The sequence below is a fragment of the Agelaius tricolor genome, unplaced genomic scaffold (genome assembly GCF_023055355.1).
Source record: "Agelaius tricolor isolate 1412-34295 unplaced genomic scaffold, bAgeTri1.0.p SCAF_56, whole genome shotgun sequence".
NCBI classification, from domain to species: Eukaryota; Metazoa; Chordata; class Aves; order Passeriformes; family Icteridae; genus Agelaius; species Agelaius tricolor.
In genome coordinates, this window is record NW_027269316.1 from 1,667,423 (window position 1) to 1,692,638 (window position 25,216).

At 38.5% G+C, this 25,216-nt stretch overlaps 1 protein-coding gene across 3 annotated transcripts; it reads right to left on the reverse strand.

The window, feature by feature from the left end:
- Positions 1 to 2,434: 2,434 nt before the first annotated feature.
- On the reverse strand, positions 2,435 to 23,332 carry LOC139604868 (AN1-type zinc finger protein 5-like). 3 transcript variants are annotated; one of them, XM_071456184.1, is made up of 7 exons: positions 22,837 to 22,978; positions 17,266 to 17,370; positions 17,015 to 17,178; positions 16,517 to 16,628; positions 15,620 to 15,717; positions 3,659 to 3,784; positions 2,435 to 2,664 (listed from the first exon to the last, which is right to left on the reverse strand). In XM_071456184.1, the coding sequence occupies exons 3-7, from the start codon at positions 17,169 to 17,171 to the stop codon at positions 2,516 to 2,518; spliced, it is 642 nt and encodes a 213-aa protein (XP_071312285.1). In that variant the 5' UTR covers positions 17,172 to 17,178; positions 17,266 to 17,370; positions 22,837 to 22,978; the 3' UTR covers positions 2,435 to 2,515. The 3 variants fall into 3 exon arrangements, with proteins under 3 accessions (XP_071312285.1, XP_071312286.1, XP_071312284.1); XM_071456185.1 differs by lacking the exons at positions 17,266 to 17,370; positions 22,837 to 22,978 and adding an exon at positions 23,144 to 23,332; XM_071456183.1 differs by lacking the exons at positions 17,266 to 17,370; positions 22,837 to 22,978 and having other exon boundaries at positions 17,021 to 17,216.
- Positions 23,333 to 25,216: the final 1,884 nt, after the last annotated feature.

Genomic DNA, 25,216 nt, shown 5'->3' on the forward strand with positions numbered 1-25,216 from the left:
AACAATTTACACATGATACAGTTAATGATTTTATAGAAAAATGAGAGATTTCTTGTTCCATACATTCCTCCTCAGATCTATTGAGTTAAAATAAACAAGCCTTTGTGCAGATTAAAAAAGCAAATGAATGCAAGAGGGACCATCAGAATGACTAAGTACTAGTATCAGTATGGTTATCCTTCCTAAAATACTCTCACCCTGACAATATCACAAATCTGGATACATTCTCTCCAAATATCCAGTTCCAAGGTTCATTCACAAAACAAGCAAACAAAAAACCCATCCCCAAATTGAACAAGCTTTTTATGATGCAGTTGAGTTGATTTGACTTTAATACAAAAAGGTAGAAAAAATATAACTTTGATGATTTAAAACAGCTCCACAATTTAAAAAAATAAAATTCATCCTAGCACATGAAAGCCCAGAACATGCCCTTGCTCCCTTAGCAGAAGCATATATAGTGGCAGTCGTAATTATTATGTATTAATCACCAGCAAAGATAGCTTCTTTCAAGTCAACATGTGCTGTGTGCTCTGTACTTTTGTTTTTCCTTGTGAAAGGTATGTATGGCATATATGACATTCATATTTGGATACAGACTCTGACAGCTCTGCCCAGGCCTTCTGATGAAGATTTTAACAAAACAATGCAGTCAGTACACTGGCTGTATTAGAACAGATCCACCAGAAATAACTTCTGTAGCCAAAAGGAGAAAAAAAACAACCCAAAACCCACAACAGAACAGAAACTTTTCAAGTTCACTACTAATATTTCCTTCATTCCCTTTTAAGCACATTGTTGTTTGCTGACATCTTTATTTGGTCATCAAGTAGTTACCTGTATTCCAGCTGTTCATGCTTTTCTGACCTCAACAAGTAATCTTAAAGAAGTCAGTATGTCAAAATAAGAAATAAGGAGGTTAGAATGATTTAAGAAAAAAAAAAATCTATAGTATTAGTTTTGTATCCCAACCGCCACAGGGCCACTTTTAAGTTACAGCAATAACTAAAACCAATGAACTATCACAAAAAGTATTTCCTTCTGTACATGATTTTTTATTATTTACATAATACAGCAGCACGTAGATGCTGGATAGAGTGATTATGTGCAATACCTAAGTATGAACTATCTGTACATGCTTGCATATCTGATAACTAAATTGAAAGAAAAAATTTAAAGCAAAAGCTTGATTTTTTAATAGTGATTTAAAAAACTAAGATTGAATGCTGCAATAAAAATCATAAGTAGCATCTTGTGTACATATACATGAAGAGGCATTACAACACTAGTCTACACTATACTTGATTATATAAAAAACCACCACAAGTTTCATACATCACAAAGCCCCCTTCCATTATAACACAGAAATTATTTTACCAGACAAGCATCAGTGAACTATACTGTCCTTTCTAGTTATTGTACAAAGCTGTAGATAACGGAGCCCATGCAATACACCCAAGAACACTGCAGTCCTACACCCAAATACAATTTAAAATGATAAAGCAGACTTCCAAGAGTGGTTCCAGCTCCCACTTAAGTCTACAGGAGTCATGTTGAGTTTGATTCCCATACACAACAATTGTTACATTTAAAACTTTTTTTTTTTAACTGAAAAAGCTCCTAATAATCTTTTGAACCCAGAATGTGCTGAATTTAAGAAGCACATGAATAATAAACTGCTCAAATACTTCTGCAACTTACACAGGTGCACGTGTCACTTGATAGCTGCTGTGGTATGTCTAAAAATACCACCCATAGTTTTTGATTTCTAAGTCAATCTTAGCACAATATTGTGCTACATAACATTATTAGCTATGCAAGGAAAAGCAGACAACTGTTGCAGAACAGTTCTTAAGTTTCTAACAGGACATTTCCTTTGGGAAATTATTATAATTTTCATTATTCTAAAGTTGTTATCTGTTCTAAAATAGTTTTCTTCTCATACATATCTGATTTTTTCCCATTTTTCTCATTGCAATTGCTAAATTACTTTTTATTAAATATGGCACCAACACTCATCTTACTGGATGGTAGAGCCCTCTACATGTCTTATATTCTGCTGGAATACAATGAAGCATGGAAACGAAAAATAAAATAAGATTTCAAATGGATAGAAGTAGACCATCAGCCTTTCTGACATATCCTTCTCCCAAACAGGCAGTCTTTGGCTAGTCATAAATACCTTGAACATCTCAAAAGGCAGATCTGCGGCAACATTAAGTAAACATATATTTAGCACATGTGAACTAGAGCCTGTCTTCTGTGCATGTGTATTCCTGTGCAGGTTCTAGCCATCCAATCATATTCTGAAGAGAGCATATACATTTTCAAGGACTGTATCTATCCAATTCGGCCTGCAACAAACACCCAAACATTGTGAAAAAACATTAAGATAGACAAGGCTAAAATTAAAACTTTGGAGAACAAAGGAAAATGGCCATGCATCTGCTCTTTAATGCTTTCATAGGGCATATTAAAATAAAACAAAAGTCAGTCTTTTCACAAATAGACTAGCTTATATTCTCTGGATTTTTTCAGCCACCACAACTGGATTCTCTTTCCTGATTTTTGCTGCAGCTTCTGCTTTGTAATCATACGGACAGTTATGCTTGTCAGAATAACGGTGAAGTCCACAAAATAAGTTTCCACATCGGCAATCAAACCCTGTATAAAGAAAAGGAAAAACAACATCACTAGGAAGCTTCAGACTTAAGAAAGCTATAAATTAAGGGTTTACCCAGTTCAAAGGGGCTATGTACATCTTCTGTATCAAACAGATTAAGTGGAATGAATATTTCCAAATATCAACTCTATTAAGGGATCTAACATTATGGATTTTGTGACAGCAAGCAAAAGTTTAATGCCTACAGATTTCAACAAATTTAATTGATGTCCTGGATTGAAAGATAATGTGTGTATTCTATTTGCCATCTGTCAGAGGTAGGGCAGTTATCTTCTGTTAATTAGGCAGTTTTCTTTATCTCTTCCACAAACCAATCCTCCCTCCAGGAAATATCTTCTGTTAATATGCCATTGAGTATCACTGCATGACTGATAAAATTACATCATCCCATTGTGAGATGCTCACCCAGGGGGAGGAGCCAAGCATTCTTTCCTGGATATAATCAGAGATTTTGGGATACCACAGTAGCCTTTTCCCACTGCATTCCCAGAGGAGCAGCTTTCTTCTCCACTGGATTCCCAGAGGAAGACCAGGCCCATCTACACCACTACCACACCTTCAGAGGAAAACTACACCCTCCTACAGGATCACTGCTTCAACAGAACCACATCTGTCACTCCAAGAGGACTGCAGCCACCATTTAATTAGACTGCTACCAACACCCTGACCCACATGGTGTCAGGTTGTCAGGTTGTATTCTGACTCTGTCAGTAGTTTGGGTTTTTTTTGTTTGTACTATTACATTTGTATTTTTAGTTTTCCTAGTAAAGAACTGTTATTCCTATTCCCATATCTTTGCCTGAAAGCCTTTTAATTTCAAAATTATAATAATTTGGAGGGAGGGGGTTTACATTTTCCATTTCAGGGGAGGCTTCTGCCTTCCTTAGCTGACATCTGTCTTTTCAAACCAAGACAATCTAGTAAGAGGCAACTAATAATATAAATCTATTCAATATTAACAAAGTACTATCATACCCGTAAGGCCAACCTTCTTTCTGCATGTGAAACATCTGTTCTTCTTTGGTTTAGGCAGTTCAGAAGCTTTCTCTTCACTCTGTGAAGTACCAGGTTGAGAAACTGATGGGCTTGGTTGAGTAACAACTGTTAAAGCAAGCAAAAGAAATAAAGGTTATTTTTTTCCTTTTCTTGACCTCACTAGCATGTTTGTATTTATTAACAGTAAAATCCCCTCTACTAAGACCCTGAAGCTTATTGTCTGAAGCGGTAAGTAGAATAGGTATTCTATTAACTTCCCTTTTATCTCTACAGAAAATTATCAAGTTTTCCCCACTGTTCCATCATCTAGAAAATACAGCATACCTAGTGTTATCACCTGTATACACCCATATAGGTCCTGTACACACAATATTAAAAGTAATATGATCCAGTTTAAATTAATCTAAAACAATAACAACACTGTCTAAGTTGTTGAACAGAGGGGATACTTGTGGAAAATAGTCAATAGGACCATATTTTAGAAATAAATGACATTTACAGTAATGCTTTTTTGTCATAGTACCAAGTTACTCTGCCATTATACTTGCAAAGTCAGATGATCTAAAACCTCAAACAATATACCACCTAACATTCTTGAGCTTCAAACCACTGATTTTGTGATACACCAAGTATACTACTACAAGCCACACAGCTCAAAAAAGCCCTTATTTCACTTTTCTTCAGTAATTTAAAGAAAAAGCTACATATTTACATTGGATATCAGTATCCTTGTACTATATTCAACCATAATGATCAAGCAGTTTGAGTCAAAATGGTTTATTTTTCAATTGTCTTTGTCATGAACACTTTTGGTTACATTTCTCACTTTTTATCCAAGTTCTATGCAGGATAAAAATGGGTCCTTCTGTAGATCTGTTAGTTTTCTTTGAAAAATTAAATTTTTTATCAGTTGTTTTAAAAATCCTTTAAATACCCAAATTAGTGCAGAAGAAACACAAGGGAGATGTTTTTGTATACAAACTTTAATGCATACAACCCAGAGAGTCTGTCCCTGTTCAGTATTCCTGGACACTCAATTGTATGATTACATCTAATGCTTTAAAAAATAATGAGCAAACTGTAAAATATACTCCATAATTAATGATTGAGACTATAGGTTTAAAGGATTCACTTGTAACCAACTTTATGCTCACAAATATGATTTCTTAGTTGAGATCCTTTTAGATGAGTAAGCATGGCATTCTGAAAGTGGATTTTTTTCAACATCATGAACCCCTTATAGTTAACATTTTATTATCCTTACTATTAATACTTGCTCTTATAAGATTTTATTTGTATTATGTTCGTATGCCTATCACTACTAACACAAAGCCTCACAGATCCAAGCCCCATTGCACAATTCACTGTAGAAGTGAACAAAGAGAGCCTCCAGTCAGTTCATATTTCAGATTGTAAACAAGATTCAGTAGTGACAAACTTTTAGAGGCAACAAGGAACTTTCAGTGCTCATACCCAAAAAGTCTTATACAGGGAATCAGTATTTTCTTATACAATATTATAGCTGTAAGTCCTAGGGAACAACTCAAGCTCTTTACTGACTTTATTTTTGAATATTCTATAGATTCTTCTAGAAAGTGTGAAGAGTTCAGCATTAACACTATTTTGCTAATTCTGAGGACAACAATACTATCCAGTCTTGGATATATAATGTTTTTTCCATACTTAAGCATGCTATTAATAAAAAGCAAAGGTATGGCACTACAATCATAACTGCTATTAATACTTTTCAGAGTAATTTCAACAGCTGCTTTTTTTTAAGTTAAGCAATTCCTTTGCCTTGACAATTAATATTTTCAAAATTAACAGATATAACCTTTTGAACTTGTCTTTAAACCCCAAGGAAAGTAGTGTTCAATATTAGATATTCTAGTTGAAAGCCTATGACCAAAAACATCAGGTTAAAAACACTGACACCACAATGTAAACCTGTTGGATACCACACACCTTAGCTGACAGGAATTAAGAAATTGATTAAACATCTCCCAAATCAAGCAGCATGATCAAGCTCCTTTTTGATTTTTTGTATTACCAGTCTGTTTAAAATGAAATGCTAGTTATAAGCTATGGCAGGTGGAAAAAGGGAACCTTCCAATTCTCTGGTGGAGTGAGCAAGTGAGCAGCTGTGTGTGCTTAGCTGCCTACCAGGGTTAAACCACAACAGACCATTCTGGCACCCAACAAAGGGCTTGAAGGGTTTGAGATAACAACAGACTTGACTGGAATGTGCTAGGTCAAATTTATAGCTGTTAGTGCTGTTTAACTAGTAATCAGCAGGCTCCTGGGCTTGCCATGGGCTTGCTTGCCTGACTGCAAAATAAACTCTAGTGCTCATTAGTGGCTGCTTTTTGCTTTCACTGCTTATCGTCTTATTCTGCTGTGCCTGGGAACATTCTGATAACAGCAATGACCATGCATGCACATGGGCTGGCAAATGGCCAGTGCATTGCTGCTGTGATGGACAGGCTGGAACTCTGTGTGAACTCAAGTCAAAGGGACTGTGACCTGTGGATGAGTCCCCATGGAAACAGGACACCCTGAAGCATCTGTGGCCATGGTTACATCTGTGCCAGAGCAGGTACACCTCTAAAGGGATTGTGGCTCAAGAAGTCCACACTGGAGGAGGCAATACCTTGAAGCATCCGTGGCTGTGGATAAGTCTGTAACACAGCAGGTACACTCCTGAAGGGACTGTTGCTGTGGGTAAAGCCACACTGGAGCAGGTACATCTCTGAAAGAATTGTGGCCCATGAAAAAGGCCATGCTGGAACAGGTGCACCTCAAAGCAACTGTGGCTATGGATAAGTCTGTGCAGCAGAAGGTATACCCTAAAGAGACTGTGGCTTGTACATAAAGCTCCACTTGGAGCAGGCACACTCCTAAGGGACTGCAGTCCGTGAATAAATCCAAGTCAGACCAGGGGCAAGGGGAAGAGTTCATTGCAATGTTAAACCCTATGGCCTGGTACAAAGGGATCAAGGGTAGAGATTGTAATGGATATGCCTTTAAACTCTTGTAATCTGGGTTTGGAGTTACATGTTATAGGATGCACTTATAGTAGGAATCACCTGAACCAATGGAGAACAAACCTCACAAGAAGCAGTACAAGTGCAGCAGTGACCAGATTTGAGCTCACTGATCCATCAAGACAAAGAGATAGTGTATTAGATAATTTTGTGTCACAATACAAAGATTAAAAACAAATCCATCTAAGTCAAAATGTTACCAACTACTACAAATAAACTTACTTCCTCCTCTACATAAATATACTGACCCTGAGATTTGCTGAGTTGGTAAGAGCATGGTGCTAGTAACACCAAGGTAACAGGTTTGCTTCCTCTGTGGGCCATTCACTTAAGATCTGGACTTGAAATCCTTGTGGGTCCCTTCCAACTCATAATATTCTGTGAACTCTGTGAAACTGACAGGTGTTCACCGCCACAACCAGCAACCTGGGAACTAGGAAGCAATGATGATAATCCAAAGTGAAAAGGCCCATTTCCGAAAAGAGGTGCCAAACAGGATCCTTCCTCCACAACTAAAAACATATTCCAAAAACAAAAAGCAGGTAACATGCAGAAATGGGCAACTAAAAGGTCCCAACACAAGGAGATTTCACAGGTTCCCCTAAATCAGAATTGTTCAATTTATTACTTGACACAGATAACACCTGCAAAAAGTAGGCATCCACACACTTTCATGCCAGCAGTTAGATCTAATAATGGGTTTCAATAATTAAGTCCTCCAAGTAGCTTTGCATAACAGCTAGAACAGGGACAACACCCTTTAACTAAAGCTCACACATAAAAACAACCCCCCATTTTTTCATCAAACTGTATCTCAAATGAAATATAAGTTTTAGTTCTTCTGACATGACATTAATAGCCACATTCATCAGATACTATCCTGACAACTGCTTCTCACAAAAAGCTCCCTCTACTACACATTAAACAAATTTTACGCCAGAAATCATACTGTGTTAATCATCAGGCAAAGTACTCAAAGTGCCATGGAATAAATCACTAGACAAAAGCTGAAACGATGGTAGGAAAATGGTTGTTACTGTCACCTGCAGACCTGCCTCCTCAGTACCAATAACCCTATTCATATGGAGCAAAGCCTTTTATCACCAGAACATGATTTATTGCCTTAACAGAGGTCCTGTTGGCATGTAGCTCTCTTCACCACCAAAGTTATTTCTCTTGCCAACTACCAGCTCAGATTACCAGATGAGGTTTGTTTCACTTCAATTTTAGGAGACCAGATCTCCTGCTACAAGGTTGAAGAACTTGGGAGCAAAAAGAAGTTTGCAGAAATGGACATGATTTTTTAATTTTATTAAGTAATATAACAATAAGTTAATCACAGGCAGTGTAAAATGCAGTGCCATCAGGAACAACAAAACAGGCACAGGGGATGCCATTCAGAGGGACCAGGACAAGCTCAAGAAGTAGGCCCATGTGAATCTCCTGAGGTTCAACAAGGCAAAGTGCAAAGTCCTGCATTTGGGTCAGGACAACCCCCAATATCAATACAGGCTGGGGGATTCAGGGATTGAGATCATCCCTGTATAAGAGGACTTAGGGGTAGTGGTGGATGAAGACCTGGATGGCAAAGGCATGGACTGGGAGAACAAAGAAGCACCCACTGTAGGAAAAGATCAGGTTTGAAAGCATCTAAGGAACCTGCAGGTGCACAAGTCCATGGAACCTGATGAGATATATCTGCAGGTCCTGAGAGAACTAGTGGATGAAGTGGATAAGTCACTATCCATCATATTGGAGAAGTCATGGCAGTCTCCAGCGAAGTTCCCATTGACTGGAAAAGGGGAAACATAACCCCCATTTTTATAAACAGAAATAAGGAAGACCCAGGAAACTACAGGCCAGTCCATCTCACCTCAGTGCCTGGCAAAATCATGGAGCAGGTCCTCCTGGAGACTATGCTAAGGTACATAGGAAATAAGGAGGGGATTGGTGACAACCAACGTGGCTTCACTAAGGGCAAATCATGGAGATCTTTATGAAAGGGTTACAGGATTGGCAAATATGGGAAGAGTGACAAAAAAAAATCTACCTGGGCTCATGCAAAGCATTTGGTATTGCCACACACAACATACTTGTCCCTAAAGTGGAGAGATGCAGAGTTGACAGATGGACCACTTGGTAGATAGGAAATTGGCTGGATGGTTACACTCAAAGAGTTGTGGTCAACAACTCAATGTCCAAGCGGAGACCAGTGCACACTGGCATGGACCTGTTCATACAAGTCCAGAGAAGGGCCACTGAAAGGCTTCAGGAAGGAGGGCTGGAGCACTTCTCCCATTAAGACAGGCTGAAAGAGTTGGGGCTGTTTAGCTTGGAAAAGAGAAGGTTCAGGGAAGACCTTAGAGCAGCTTTCCAGTACCTAGAGGGCCTAGAGGTAGGCTGGAGCAAGACTTTTTACAATGGCATGTAGTCATAAAACAAGGGGGAATGGCTTTAAATTGAAAGAGGGTAGGTTCAGATTAGATATTAAAAAGAAATTCTTTACTGTGAGGCTGGGGAGGTCGTGGCACAAGGTGCCCAGAGAAGCGGTGGCTGCCCCATCCCTGGAAGTATCCAAGGCAAGGTTGAATGGGGCTTTGAACAACCTGGGATAGTGGAAGGTTCCCTGCCCATGGCAAGGGGGTTGGAACTATATGATCTTTAAGGTCCCTTTCAACTCAAACAATTCTACAATTCTATTATCATAAATCTGCTAGGATAAGGAACCAACCTAATCCTAGTACAAAAAGTGCCTGAAAAATAAAAAGACAAACAAAACCCCCACAAATACAACTGTTGCACTGTATATTTGGGAACATTTACGTAATTCAGTCAGAAAGTAAGATGCATCTTCAAAGCAGACAGAGGGAGAACAGCAAGATTACTTATGATTAGAAGTAAACCACAAGCCACAGCATGACAACTGTTCAACTGACACAAAGAAAGGTCCTGCAAATAGGAAGACTAATGCTTCTCTGACCCCAAAATATTAAACCCACAGTGACTCTGAGACTTCTGAAAAAGCAATAATCACTGTACTAACAGGCTCAAGAACAATGCATCCCAATGAGCAAGGAATCAGGCAAAGGGGACAAGAAACCTGCATGGATGAATAAAAAACTCCTGTAATTACTCAAACATAAGCAGGAAACACACAGGAGGTGGAAGCAGGATCAGGCCACTTGGAACTAATATAAAGAGGTTGTCAGAGTAAGTAGAAATGAGATGAAAAAGACCAAGGCCCATCAAGAATTAAATCTGGCCAAGGATGTCAAGGACAACAAGAAGGACTTCTTCAAATACATCAGTGATAAAAGGAAAACTAAGGATAATGTGAGACCATTTCTAAATGGAAGGGGGACCCCAGTGATAGAGGACTCAGAGAAGGCAGAGTTACTGAATGCCTTCTTTGCATCAGTCTGCACTGACAAGATCGGTGCTCAGGGATCTTTGACCCAGGAGACCAAGGTAAAGCTATGTTAGAAGGAAGACTCCCTTGGTCGAGGAGGACTGGGTCCATGAGCCTGCAGTGCCCTTGTGGCCAAGAAGGCCAACAGAATCCTGGGATGCATTAGGAAGAGCATTGCCAGCAGGTTGAGGGAGGGGATCCTGCTCTTTTACTCAGCCCTGATGAGGCCACATCTGGAGTAGTGTCTAATTCTGGGCTCCTCAGTAAAAGAGAGACATGGAGCTCCTCTCTTATGAGGAATGACTGAGGGAGCTGGGCCTGTTCAGCCTCAAGAAGGAATGACTGAGAGGGGACCTCATCAATGTCTATAAGTATCTGAAGGGAGGATGTCAAGAGGATGGAGTCAGGCTCTTCTCGGTGGTGACAACCAATAGGACAAGAGGCATTGGGCAGAAACTGGAACACAGGAAGATCCACCTGAACATGAGGAAGAACTTCTTTACTGTGCAGGTGACTGAGCACAGGGACAGTTTGCCCAGAGAGGTTGTAGAGTCTCCCTCACTGGAAATATTCAGGAACTGCCTGGACACAATCCTGTGCCATGTGCTCCAGGATGACCCTGCTTGAAGAGGGAGGTCAGATCAGATGGCCCACTAGGCCCTTCCAACCTGACCCATTCTGTGGTTCTGTAACTAGACTGTCAGAACTGACAGTGGTTTTCCTTACACAAACCAATACAGCTGGAGCAGTTCATAAAGGACTGTATCCTATGTGAGGGACCCATGCTGGAGCAGGTAAAATGTGCAAGAAGGAAGGAACAGCAGAGACCAGTTATGAACTGACTGCAACCATTTCCTCCTGCATTACTCAGAATATAGGGAGAGGAGGTAGAAGAGTCTGGAAGTAAAGATGGGTCTAGGATGAAAGGGGTGAAGGGAAGGCGTTTTTAGTTTTCTTTGTTTCTTACTATCATGCTCTATTTTTTTAAATTGGCAATAAATTAAATTAATCCAGAAAAGTCTACTAAAGTAAAAGCAAGGTTTTAAAAGCTTCCTGTATACTCAAACAAATTAGCCAAAATAGTACCTTACCAGTTAAAAAAAATGCATTAACTTCCACAGTAATAGGAAGCAGTAAGCATGCCAGTGAAGAGTGAAATGCCTGAAAGCATTAAAAAAAAAAGCTTTAAGCATTCTAACTACTTTTACATGAAGGTAAACCCCAACTCCTACCACAGAAAGGCTTGGAAAAATAAAACAGAAGAAGGGATAAAGGTAATAGACAAAGAGCACCCAAAAGTCATCAGAAAAACATACAGCACTTCCACAGCACCAGAATTGAAGACTATACTACAAATTACATAATTTTTGTGCTGCACATTAACACAAGTGACTTGTATATAAAGTTTGAGTCAATAAGATGGACAGTATTTATTATGCTTTATCAAACTTGAGAATAAATATTTTATTATTTAGAAACTGCAACTGCTATGCTGATCTACCTGTCCATGATAAAATGCTGAAGAATAAACTGTATATTCAATTTGATGCCAAAGAACTGGGATAAAATTATTCTGCAGCATGAAACTAATCTCTCACATGCTCAACAGGCACACTGAATATTTTTACTCTTACATCAATATAATAGATCCCCCTGTTAAGTATCACACTAAACTATGGTTTAGATTGGCTGCCATCAAGATTTGATGCCTTTTGCACATCTCTCAAAAAGATAGGATAGCACGTTATTTGCAACAAGCACAGGACAAGCAGTTTGGTCTCCAGACGTATTCTTCAAGATAGACGGCTTCAAGACTTCAAGATTATTAGCTCCATTTCAGAATTGTTTCAATTGAGGGCATATACTTGAGCTACAGCAGACATGGGAAATGGGAAGGTAATTTTGAACACAAGACAAAGTTGATATATCTGATGATTTTATTGACAGCCACAAAGGAGCTGTCTACAGATAGCACCCACATTTAAATAGTATAGCCATGTTTGAAAACAAATCAGAATCAGATATTAAAACAAGAAGCAAGCAATATAATCTATCATCTTGAACATTCAATAGCTCATAAGATATTCAGCATATTACTCAGAATATTCTCTGTAACACACTGTAAATTTCATAGCTACTGGTTTTATCTGTAACATAAGTGAGGGCATCCCTTAACAGCATGTAAGATAGCTGTGGTGTTGAACATTAAAATAACACATCATATTGGCTTGGTATGGAGCCAAAAGAAAAATGAGCTAACCATCATCTCAATAATTTCATTATATGACAACATTCAGGAATGGGAAGAGCAACCTACAACATGGACAGAATAAGACTCTAAGTTAACAGTGTTTGTGGAATAATTTTAACACTTATTTTACAGAAGACCATATACATTTCAAGTTCCAGTTCACCTTCTTCATAGGCAGCACTATTGCACAGCTGTGGCTTCAGTGATAACTCACCACATTGCTCTGTAAAACAAAGCTATTACTGGGTTCAGAAAAATAAGGTTTTTGTTATGCACACTAGACTAATTAAGTCTGGAAACACTAACAGCCCTGAGAGATTTATTCAGAAAGTTAGTGACCCACAAAAATGCTAGAAATATGCTATGACTTGATACAATATGATTATTTAAACATATTTGTTTTCACAACAGTTGAGTTTTAGTGCTCAATATGCAAGTCAGCTCTCTTGTATGAATCGTTTATTGCCATTTAAAAATCTGCTTAAACAAAACAGGTTTCTTCGAGGCCTCTACTATGCCTCACCAACTTAGTAATAGTATTGCTCTGATGCAATAATCAACACAAGGAAAGTAAATTAGTTATATAAGGGGTTTTTGGCATTTAATTCCTGTAAGTTAACATGGGGAAAAAACCCCACAAATATGAACAATATCTCTAGAATATTTTGGGTATATTCTGACTATGGTCAAAACTGAACAAAATTAAATCCTTAGTTAAGAAGTGCAGAAGCAGATCAAAAGCCTATAAAATGCATTATATAATTAATGTCCAATTATGGAATTTTGATAGAAAGGTATTTATATTTCACTGTCTTCTACACAATTCATCAGATAAGCAACTGAACACATGCCACAATTCAATTACAAAACTACAACAAGCAACAAAGTTGAACTAAGAAACTAGAAGTTAAAATATAGTATGTTAGACATTTAAATTATAACCAACTAGGCCAGTTATATCTGTTATGCCTTTCTTCCTTCAAATGCTAAGATATGATTCATTGCCTTCAGACCTGATTTGTTCTAAATGAGAATCCAGATTACAACCTCAACCTGAGAAAAACAAAAGAAAATACAAGCCTGTTAAGATTAATTTTATTCAACTTCAGAACCCTCTGGAATCAGATGCTTAAAATCCAAACAGCATGAGAGTATTCTTTTAGCCCACAGACTTAAAGACAATTGTGCAGACCTAACTATTTAGAACTTTGACTTGGAGAATAAGTCTTCATAATGCTTAAGAAAAGAAAAAGCCAAACCTACTTTGCTTGAAGGCTACATTGTTTGTTCCAGACCTACCATCTAATAGACAGTTATGAAATTAAATTGCCAAGGTGAGACTACAGATAAAACTAAAGTATTTTCATTACCACCATCATGACAGGCATTAGCTTAGAGAATTACATCTCATAGAAAGTATTAGCTTTGTTTTACAAGGTGACATTAATTATCTACTATTGTTTCAGCTCCTCCTCAAGAGAGACCAACACATATTGGATGCTGCAGAAAAAGAGAAAGGAAAAAAAAGAAACTAACCCAAACACAATAGGGATTTATAAAAAGTTGAGGCCAGCTTTTTTTGACTGCAAGACACAGGATCAATATACTAGTAAATACAGCAAACACTTGCTGTATCTTAAATATCTGATAAACCCTTAGTAATCTAAAAACAGCAGACAAAGGCACTATTCTGTGCTGTCTAAAATCTGCTTCCAAGTTAACTTTTAGATCAGCTGAAGACTGTTTCAAGAATTTAATGATATGTACTAAGGAAGACAATTTTGTTATAGAAGTTTGTTTTCCAAACTTTTAAATTCTATAGTCATTTTCCCTATTATCTCTATGCAAGCTTTAACAGAGCTTTGACTGGTTTCAACTCCGAGTTTCAAGCTGCAAGATTATTATCTTGAGTTGCTTTTAGGGATTTTTTTCTTCCTCCTATTCTAATCAATAGAGTGTTGTGTGTGACACTACCATTTAGTTGCCCTGTTATAAAAAAATGAATATTGAGTCAACATAAATAGAAGACTGGCCTTTATAGTTAGCAAAATGACAAATCCCTATTGGCAGTTTTAGTAAGAAAATTCAGATTTTACTTGACCACTGCTACCAATTTATGTTTTCCTTTCCTGCTTATCACTTTTTCAGGTACCAATACATAACAGGACAATATGGGTTTATAAATATTGTAACAAAGTATAAATTTCTAAGTTACATACAATAACTCTTCAGATAACACAAGTTACAGGAAGCTGAAACGTGCAAAAATCTCCTCAGTCTGTACATAACCAAAAAAGAATATAGTAAAAGCAACTGTAATTTATTTCATGTCACAATTCTAACTTAACATGACAACTAAAATTGTAAAAACCTGTGAACAAAACCCGAGCAATTAACTAGTGGCTGTAACAGCAGTCCTAAACAAAGATGCGTGTATACAGTGCTGAGTGGTACATTCTGGAATTTTCAACACAAAAGAAGTAGAAGTAATTTTATCTTCAGTTGTAGCAAACACATTTTCCTGTTAAAAATCAGCTTTCAATGTTTTAAGACTTTCAGAACTATTAAAATTAACAAGTATCAATATCTATAGATATCAAACAGGTACATTAAGATATCCATTTGAATAAACTGCCATATAATAAGCATGAATTCGCTTGCTTTTTAAAATTGAACATTCTTACTAAGCAATTAATGCTGCAAGTACTCCATATTCACACAACAGCATTTCAGTTATATCTACTGATTACTCACTTAGTCCAAGACCCTTTAGCAGTCTTTGTTAGTATTTTAAATCAAGTATTCCCTTCTGCCCTATTCTCATCCTTCTGTAAAATGGAATTAAGAACCCTGTTCTTCAAATGCAACAAACCATTTTGATAGCCACAAGTCAGCAGAAACTGTACTGCTAGGCTTTATAAAGAAATCAACACTGACTTCAAAATTGAACATCTTGCACCCAGATACAATTTCAGTGTCTTACTTTTAAAAATGAAGGTTTGATAGCCAAAATGCTCCTCAAATGTCAAAAGTTATGTACTAAAATTGAACATGTCTGAAAACTATGTTCTGGCACTAGTAAGTTTTCTTGATTCTGAGAGTATTAATACTCAAGAAGCATTCATAATTAACATTTCCTCAAGACAATCACCACAGAGATGCCTACTTAAGAGAAAGTAAATAAATTGTCAGCTTCTGTTAAGCCAGTTGTATCCAGTGTTACTCTGCAAACATACCTGGCTCGATGTCTGTTTTTGGTGATACTTTCTCCTCTCTTGAAATGCTCATTTCTGTCATTTGCTGCATTACAGGCAAAGCGGCAACAGGCACATTTCTGTTTACATACAGTGAAATGGGTGATTACATTAGTTTAGAGTACATAAGAGCTTAAATTGTCAAAATCCATCAGACTACCCAATCAGTTATTACTGATACACATTCTTGACCTGTACTTCTATGTCTCTTCCCTAGAAGAAACTAGGCAAACTGTAGCAAATATTTCCCCAGATAAACCATAAATGTCCTTGTAAATGTAGTAGTCCAATACCAAACACTAATTAGTCCTAATTTATAAAGATTCATAAAGCACTGTAAAATGCACTGTCACTTTTTCCTCTGCAGAAACTCTCTGTAATAAGGCAATGTCACTTTAACTTGCTATATACTCACAGTTCATTCAAACCTCAAAATAATACCTTCATCTGGTAAAGGGTCTAGAAAGCAAGTCTTATGAGGAGCGGCTGAGGGGGCTGGGGGTGTTTGGCCTGGAGAAAAGGAGGCTATGGGGAGACCTTATTGCTCTCTGCGACTACCTGAAAGGAGGCTGTAGCGAGGTGGGAGTTGATCTCTTCTCTCAAGTAACAAGGGATAGGACAAGAGGAAATGGCCTCAAGTTGTGCCAGGAGAGGTTTAGATTGGATATTAGAAAAAAATTATTCACTGAAAGGGTGGTCAAGCATTGGAAGAGGCTGCCCAGGGAAGTGGTTGAGTCCCCATCCCTGGAGGTATTTAAAAGCCATGTGGATGTGGCACTTAAGGACATGGTTTAGTGGTGGACTGGGCAGTGTCAGGTTAATGGTTGGACTTGATTATCTTAAGGGTCTTTTCCAACCTAAATGATTCTATAATCTTACCTTGATTTTCCAGATGTGCTACTAGCAGTACCTTCACAGTTGCTTAAGCTAGCATCTGCTCTCTGTACAGATGGAGAGTCTGAGGTAGGACTGTTTGAACCACTAGCTGTCCCTATATAACAGAAATTTGATAAGTTAATTATAAGCAAAGCATAGAATACAAGTTAGTCAAGCAGATTTTAATACAGTTATGAACCATTTCAAATCCTTCCTCATTCTACTGCATCTTCTTAATATAGGCTATATTGTTAATGACCAAAACACAAGGATTGTATAAAAACACAACTGTAGCAGAGAGTAAGTAAAAATTCAACTTAAGGTTCAACACCAAGTGGGCCAGAATACATTACAGAAAAAAGCATTTTTATTGTGATTTAAAGTATTATCTCCTTTGATATTCATAGTTTTAATATGCAGCTATCAGAAGATCCCCTGAATACATCTCATCACCTATACATTATGTTTTCAAGTCACACACAAAAAAAACACTTCTCAAACCTTTACCCATTGGGCTGATTCTACCACTATTCTGCTGTCGCTGAAGATGTTCTTTGTAGCAAACAGAACACATGCCATTTGTTCTAGGATTTCCATAAAATCCACATCCTGTACTACACAGCATGGGCCCTGGGGTCTGGTTTGTCTCCTGAGCCATTTCAATTCTGTAAATAGAACCAAGAACTGCATTAAGAACTGGCATTTCACCAAAATCGATTACAGGGTTATAGAATTAAAGTAGGTCTGCTTACCTTGCCCACAAAAAGTGATATCAGCATTTTTAAAGATGGCTATATGGATGTTAATATATAATTCAATACTTCAATTGTATTGATAAGTAACATTGTCAGGAACATCTAAGAGAGGTAAAAAACATTATCATAGTTTAGTGGGTTGACCTTGGCTGGATGCCAGGTGTGCACCAAGCTGCCCTATCACTCCCCCTCCTTAACTGGACAGGTGGAGAAAAAGACAATGAAAGGCTCATGAGTTGATATAAGGAGAGGGGAGATCATTCACCAATTACCATCATAAACAAAACAGATTCAACTTGGGAAAAATTAATTTATTACCAATTAAACCTGAGTGGGATAATGAGAAAACAAAATCAAATGTTAAAACACCTTCCCTACACACTTCCCTTCTTCCTGGGCTAAACTTTACTCACAATTTTTCTATTCCCCTACCCCTCCACCCCCCAGCATCACAAGGAATGGGGGTAGTAGTCAGTTCATTACATGTCTCTCCTGTTCCTTCCTCCTCACATTCTTCCCCTGCTCCAATGTGGGGTCCCTCCCACAGGGAACAGTCTTCCATGAATGTCTCTGATGTGGGTCCTTCCCACATGCTGCAGTTCTTCACAAACTGCTTCAGTGTGGGTCCCTTCCACTTTTTCTTTCCATGAGGTGCAGTCCTTCAGGAACAGACTGCTCCAGCATGGATTCTTCACGGGGTCACAAGTCCTACCAGCAAACCTGCTCCATCATGGGCTTCCCTCAGGGTCACAGCCCCCTCTCCATCACCTGGAGCACCTCTTCCACTGATCTTGGAGCCTGCAGATTGTTTCTCTCACACATTCTCACTCCTCTCTTCCAGCTGCTGCTGTGCAGCAATTTTCCCCCCCTTCTTAAATATGTTATCACAGAGGTGCTATCACCATTGCTGATTGGCCAGCAGCAGGTCCATCTTAAAGCCAGCTGGCATTGACTCAGACATAGCAGAAGCTTCTGGCAGCTTCTCACAGAAGCCACTCCATGGCCCCCTGCTACCAAAACCCTGCCACACAAACCCAATACACACAGTAATACTGATAAGCAATATACTTATCAGAAACCAAACTATGTGTGCAGATTACGACCAAATTTAATTAACTGGCCAACAAAGAAATTATTAACCTCTGAGCACTTACAGGGTAGAAAAAAACCCAAACAAACCACAGCTAGATGGGTAAAACAAGCAAGACCAAGTTTGGGTCTACTAAATAGTTTTGGTAATTAGCACAGTTTATCTTTGCAGACTCCAGAAGAACTGCTCCACTTTTTCAGTAATGGTGATCTTGTATCATTCTGATGCTAATAACATTGTTAGCAGTTTGTACTTTCAAAATACATTTGTTAAACAGAACAAAAATCACTGAACGATGGGCAACAGTAATTTTAAAATTGGATTTTATATATTTAGGAGATGTTTCTATAACAAGACGTTTACCTTTGCTTAAGTTGCATACAAAGCCCAATACTGAATATTAACTAGCAAGAACATACATACAGTAAGCCCTCAAAACAGATGATCCAAAAGCATTACTGAAATATGCTTAAACCAAATTTTGCTCTTCCAAGAAAAATAAAACTATTTTAGACTGTTGCATACATTCATTTGCATACTATATGCATTTCCAAAGAGCCGGTTAAATCTTTTGTCTTTAAAATATAGGCAGACTTCTGCATCTTTCAAAGATAGATAATTCTAACCCTCATCTCTGCCATCAACTGCAAAAGTTAGGAATAAAAATACTTCACCTTCGCTGGCAGTTGACCTCTGCAAAACAAGGCCAGTAGAAAAACTGATATAGCAACCAAATCCTAGTTTTATTGCCACTGGGATCTACAACTATAATAATCAAGCAATCTACTACAAATTGAGGACACACTTGTCCTCCAAAAATTTAGATTTAGTGCCTATAGCACTTAGACATTTTAGTGAAAACTCCAGATTACAGCCTTCCTCTTAAAGGGCAGCCACAAAACAGGATATTTGTCTGCTGATGCTCATGAAAACTCAAGCATACCAAACATTAATTAACTCTAGTGTATAAAGAAATACTTTTCATAACTTTAAAAAGCCATACTACAAGCTATAACCATATATCTCAACAGTATGACAACTGCAATTGACAGTAGTATTTGTCTAGTTAATCTAAACTTCTGGGATCAAAGTAATTCAACAACAGGAGAAAAGAGTAAAATCAATCTGCTTGCCTGCTGGTGGTCACAGACTTTCAACAATTTATAACTTCGTTTCAGTACTACAAAGCAAACTTGCACTTATTCTGATATATCACTTAAGAGTTTGCAGTTTTACAGCCATACACCAAATCAGTGGACACAACAGAAAATCTAAGACGTTAAAAATATTTGCATCTTTATTGTAGCTCTATGTTATTATAACACAAATGAAGACTGTACTTCTGGCCTTATTACACGCAGATACACTCAAAGCACTATCAAAAGCACTACCACACACTATCATCATCAATCTCATTTGACTTGCTCCACTCTCAAATTAGAATCTTTCAGCACTTACTAATTTTAGCTTTAGGTATTAATGATGATATGAGCATATTACAAATGAGTCTTTATAGCTCTTTTTCAACACAGTCCTTCACTACCTGAAATACATGCTGCTTATTAAAAAAAATTATTAAGTTGTTATTCAACGCTTAAGAAATTTTGCTTTTTCACTCTTTAAGGTCTAGATATCACCTGTCTAGGTTATAATACACTTTCCAGAGTTTAATCTAATAATCAGAACACTAAAACATGCCATTTAATATTTTGAACCAACAGCAAAAGTAAAGTTTTCTGAAAAGACAGATTACAGACTTCTGCAATTCTTCCTTACTAACTTTTATAAGATCAGTAAGTACCTAAGGCCTTACAAATGCAGTTCTGTTACCCTGAAAAACAAGTGAATACCATTATGTATCTGCTTTCCTGAACTTTTCTCAGAAACTTGGTGTGAGAGACTGAAATGTTATGGTTAATAGCTTCAACATTGTTATGAAAAACTTTTTGCCCATTATGGCAAAACTGTATAAAGAAGCTGTGACCACCAAAGCCCACCCCTCCCTGAATATGCTTCCTGACTGGAACCTTGGACTGTGAGTTAAGCTGCCTAATGGAACCTGAGATAATATAAAGATGACACTACTGTCCAATTATCTCAGGTCTAGGGAGAAGTAAAGAAGGCTGAGGGAGAAGAATGTATCCACAAGAAAGCCAAACCTAACAGCTGTCCTGAAAATCAGCTCTGGCTGGGTTTGGGGGGGAAGAAGGCCATAGCCCACGGGCTCATCTGCTGAGGCCAGGTTTGCACACACTCCCCCAACCAAGGGGGAAGGAGGAGAGTTTTGGGGTGTGTGGCATAACCTCTGGTCAGAGGGAGTGAACATCCATCCTCTTTTACAATAACTGTGTCAGTTGTAAATGCCTCCCACCCTGGGCAGGCCAAATACACACGGGACATTCATGTGAGAAGCAGCTGAGAAGGTGTCATAAGCCATCAAAGACCCCCGAAGTGCCCCCCAGACTGGTTCCTGAGGCCTTACAACAGACGACTGCACATGATGCAAAGCGATGCAACAGATCCAGAGTCTGTTGCAAGAGACAGTGTCAAACTTGCCCTCCCCAGGGGAGGCACCTAGGCATTCTCACCTGGCCCAAACGTATGTTAATCCATTGAACTCTGTTTTGCTGGACCCTCACCACTGAGAAGACAAGAAGAGGATCAACAGGACACCGTCAGGATCCAGAGTGAAGTTTTCTACTTAATCTGTCACTCTCTCTCCCCCCACACCTTTTTATATTTCTTTCTAGCTCTCTCTCTCACATTTACTATTAAATAAAATCCATACTATTGACTTCAGCCTATGCTCTCGTTTGCACCTTAATTTGGGCAGAGGCACCTCTCTAAAAATTCTTAATAGTTGGATCATAACACTTGGATCACATGGTTGAGCACATTAGCTTCTGCCTGTGACAAGGCTGCAGTGTGACAGACTAGTCTAAAGGCTCAGACACAAAACCTTGTCAACAGGGGCCTCTAAAATCAGCTTCTATTTATATCTCTGAAAGCTGCCAACTCCTACAACCCCACAGAACTGAAGCAGCCAAGCATACACCCACTATAAGAGGAAAACATGAAATTCAATTTACACAAATACAGCTTCTTTTCTAGAGGAAAAGGGAGTGCAGATACTTCAATCAAGAAAATGCAGCATCATGAGGCATTCACCTCAGACATTTTCATCTCTATTTCAACAGCAAGAACAAAAAACTGGCTATGATCAGACCTAACATATTACACTCTCATAACCTTACATTCCCCAATCTTTTGGTTGACTGGTTGCAACCAAACCTTTACAAAAAATATAATGATCTCTCTTACCTCCAAAAAGAGTCTTGACACTTAAGAGATGTCCCTGTTTAACCCTGACCTCCCAATAAAAAGGAGCTTTTTAATTCAGTGTGTTAACTCAAACAGTAATTTACACCACTGACATTCACAGTTACTGGCAAATTTACCCAGACAAACTAAAAGGTGAACATAAATACTTTGTTACTATTAAAGTTAACAGTCTCATAACTAAGACATTTTTTAATTCCAAATTACAGCTAAACTGAGGCAAAAGTCAATTCTAATAACAGCAGATATTTAGATTGAGTGGCAAATATAATTAAGCTTTTGTGCACACCAAGTGCACTTCCAAGAAACTACAACTTATGAACTACGTGAAATACATAATAAAAGCATTTCAAGTTACCCTACTACTTCACAGACTCCTGGAATGGTTTGGGTTGGAAAGGACCTTAAAAATCATCTAGTTGCAACCCTCTGCCACAGGCAGGGAATCTTTCATTAGATCAGGTTGCTCAGGGCCCCATCCAGCCTGGACTTGAACACTTCCAGGGATTGGGAATCCACAACTTCTCTGGGCAACCTGTTCCAGTGTCACACCACCCTTATAGAAAAGAATTTCTTCCTAATATCTAATCCTACCCTCTTTTAGTTAAAAGACATTCCCCCTTTTCTTATCACTACACACCCTTGTAAAAAATCCCTCTCCTACTTTATTGTAGGCCCCCTTTAGGTACTAGATTAACTTAATTACTTAATATAATAAAGGGAATACAAATACTAACTAATGTTAAATCAATAATAAAACCTAAACTAGCTGGTTAAATAAATATTTATTTACCTGAATATCCTCATCTAGAAAATGGACCATAAAAAAACCAAACTCAAAACAAAAAACCCCAGCAAGGATATTTCAGGCATACACCTCTCTAACAGTAATCTAGGTGAAGCAAAAAGACGAAGTATATGCGAAGAACGCGAATCAAACCCAGGCATTTCCCAATGACAATTAAATGCAGCTCGATAATCCAGACAAAAAGGGCGGCACCACCAAGTGCTCAAAGCGTAGTATGTTTTAGTCGCCATCGCCTCCACACACCCGCCTCGCCCCACCCCCTCCCGACACCAAAACACAAAAGACGTGGAGGCTACCGGTCTAAGGAGAAAAAACAAACAAACAAACAAACCCAGCTCCTCTCCCAGCGAGGACTGAGGAAGCTTCATTGTCTCGCTCCCTGTCTGCCCCAACTAAGGAGGGAGTACTAGTGTGTGTGCCATCATAGCCCCCGGCCTCCCGCCGCATCAGAGTGAAAGAGTCCGCCGGGGAAAACGACAGACGCCCTGCCAGCCCTCGCCTCTAGGAAGGCAGCAAAAGCGCCCCGGGGAGGCCCAAGCACCCCCCGCGGCGCTCCTCTGCGCACAACGCCATCGTGCTAATAGCTCTCAAAAATCAAATCCGCATTCTCCCGCAGCCACCCTTCAGCGCCCGCGTACCTGCTCCTGGAAGGGGGCGGAGCAGAAACCCCACTGCCGATGCCGGAGGCGCTGCAGATAGCTTCAGACTGTTTCTGGGAGAGCGAAGGGCAAGAAGCTGGCGGTGCCACCACCACTTTCCTTCTGCGGCAGCAGCACGGAATGAGACACGCAGCGCACAGGAGAAAGACGAAAAGAAGACGCAAAAAAGAGAAAGAATTGAGGAAGAAGGGTGGATGAAGGAGGGATCTGAACCAGCTGGTCCGCTCGCGTCAGCTCCGCCTCCTCCTGGCTGTTGCTGAGGCCTACACGCCAGCGCGGTCCTACACAAGGGGAAAGAGCACGAAACACACGTGAAGCGGCTCACAGTACCGTCGCCTTTGCCTGCGGAGTCACCAACCTCCCCCTCCCTGAGACTAGGGACTATACAGGCAGTGCCACGTGTGACAAAAAAAACACAAGATGTCTCAACTGCGTTTCCAAAAAAAGCCTATAGTACAAGAAAAACTCCTGTCTCCTTGATAAACTGAGAATTAATTATCTAAAAGGTAGTAATAGACTAAGAGTTAGTGATCTGAAAGGCAGATGTATTAGAAATTTAGTAGAGAGAGAAGGAATGTTTTTTAAAAAGTTTTCATTCTGAGTTCTGTGTATGTTTCTTTTTATATATAGTTGTAAGTTAATAAAGTTTTTCTTTTTTATTCCTAAGTTAGAGCCTTCTTTGCTCTATTCTTAGTCACATCTCACAGCAGACACCAGAGAACATATATTTTCATAGAAGCACTAACACTGCACCAACATCAAACCATGACACTGTGCCTGCTCTCTGTGGCCAGAGAGCTGCTGCCACGGGTTTGTCTGTACTCAAGGTAGAATTTATTTAAATTGTTTTTTCTAATAAACCTTTGATATGTACTACTGGGATTTTGTTTTTGTTTACTGTATGCAGGGGTTCAGATTTGATAGGGTTCTCTTGGTTGGTAGAGCTTTGGGTGTTAATTAACTAGGTGGTTTTTGTTAGATGCTGCTCTTAATTTTTGAAAGATCTCTCACTCAATGTTTTAAGGTGGTTTTTAATAGTCTATTGTTTTTTTTTTTTACTTTGTTTGTAGCTGGTGTATGGTAGGGGATATGGTACACCCGCTCAATGCCATGTTCTTTAGCCTAGGTGTCAATAAGGTTGTTTTTGAAATTAGTTCCGTTGTTCGATTCAATTTTTAAGGGGTACCACACCTCCAAATAATTTGTTTTTAAGGCCTAGGATGGTGTTATGGGTTGTAGTCTGAGGTATAGGGTAGGTCTCTATCTAGTGGTCTTTATTATTCTGAGTACATAGTGTTTACTTTGGTGTATTTGGGGTAGTGTGATGTAATTAATCTGTCAGGTTTTTCTATGCTTATATTTGGACTATTGCCTACCATATCAGAGGGGTTTTAGCCACTTGGTTTGTTTGATCATAGTACATGTTTCACAGTCATGAATAACTTGAGAAATACTGTTCATGGTTAGATCTACTCCTCGGTTTTGTGTCTACTTATAGGTGGTATCTTTGTTCTGATGACTTGAGACATCATGAATCTATCTAGTTAGGAAAAACTTGTTTTTGTGTTGTTAATCTATTTTTGATACTTTTATTTTTGTAGCTTGATTTACTTGCTGATTGTTTTGGTGTTTCTTATTGGTTCTATTCTTAGGGATATGGGTATTTATATGGTGAATTTTCACAGACAGTTTCTGTATCCTGGTAGTGATTTTTTTCACTCATCAACAGCTTAAATTGGTTTTCTTTTATCCTGTTAATTAGTCTTTTTTTGTTTTTTTAGTTAACTTTACAGAGTATTGGTTATTATCTATGAATCAGTGTAGAGGTAGAGTTTTGGCCACTTCTCTCTTTCAGTAATGTTTAGAGTTAGTTGAATGGTTTTGAGTTTAGTAAGTTGACTTGATCTACCTTCTCCTTTGGTAGTTTGTGTAACTTGTTGTGTGGGGTTTCATATGGTTGTTTTCTACTTCTGGTTTATCTTTACAATGTGGTAAGAATTATTAGGAAAAAGAGTGTAGTGTGTTTCTTCTGCTGGTAGTTGGTTATATAGT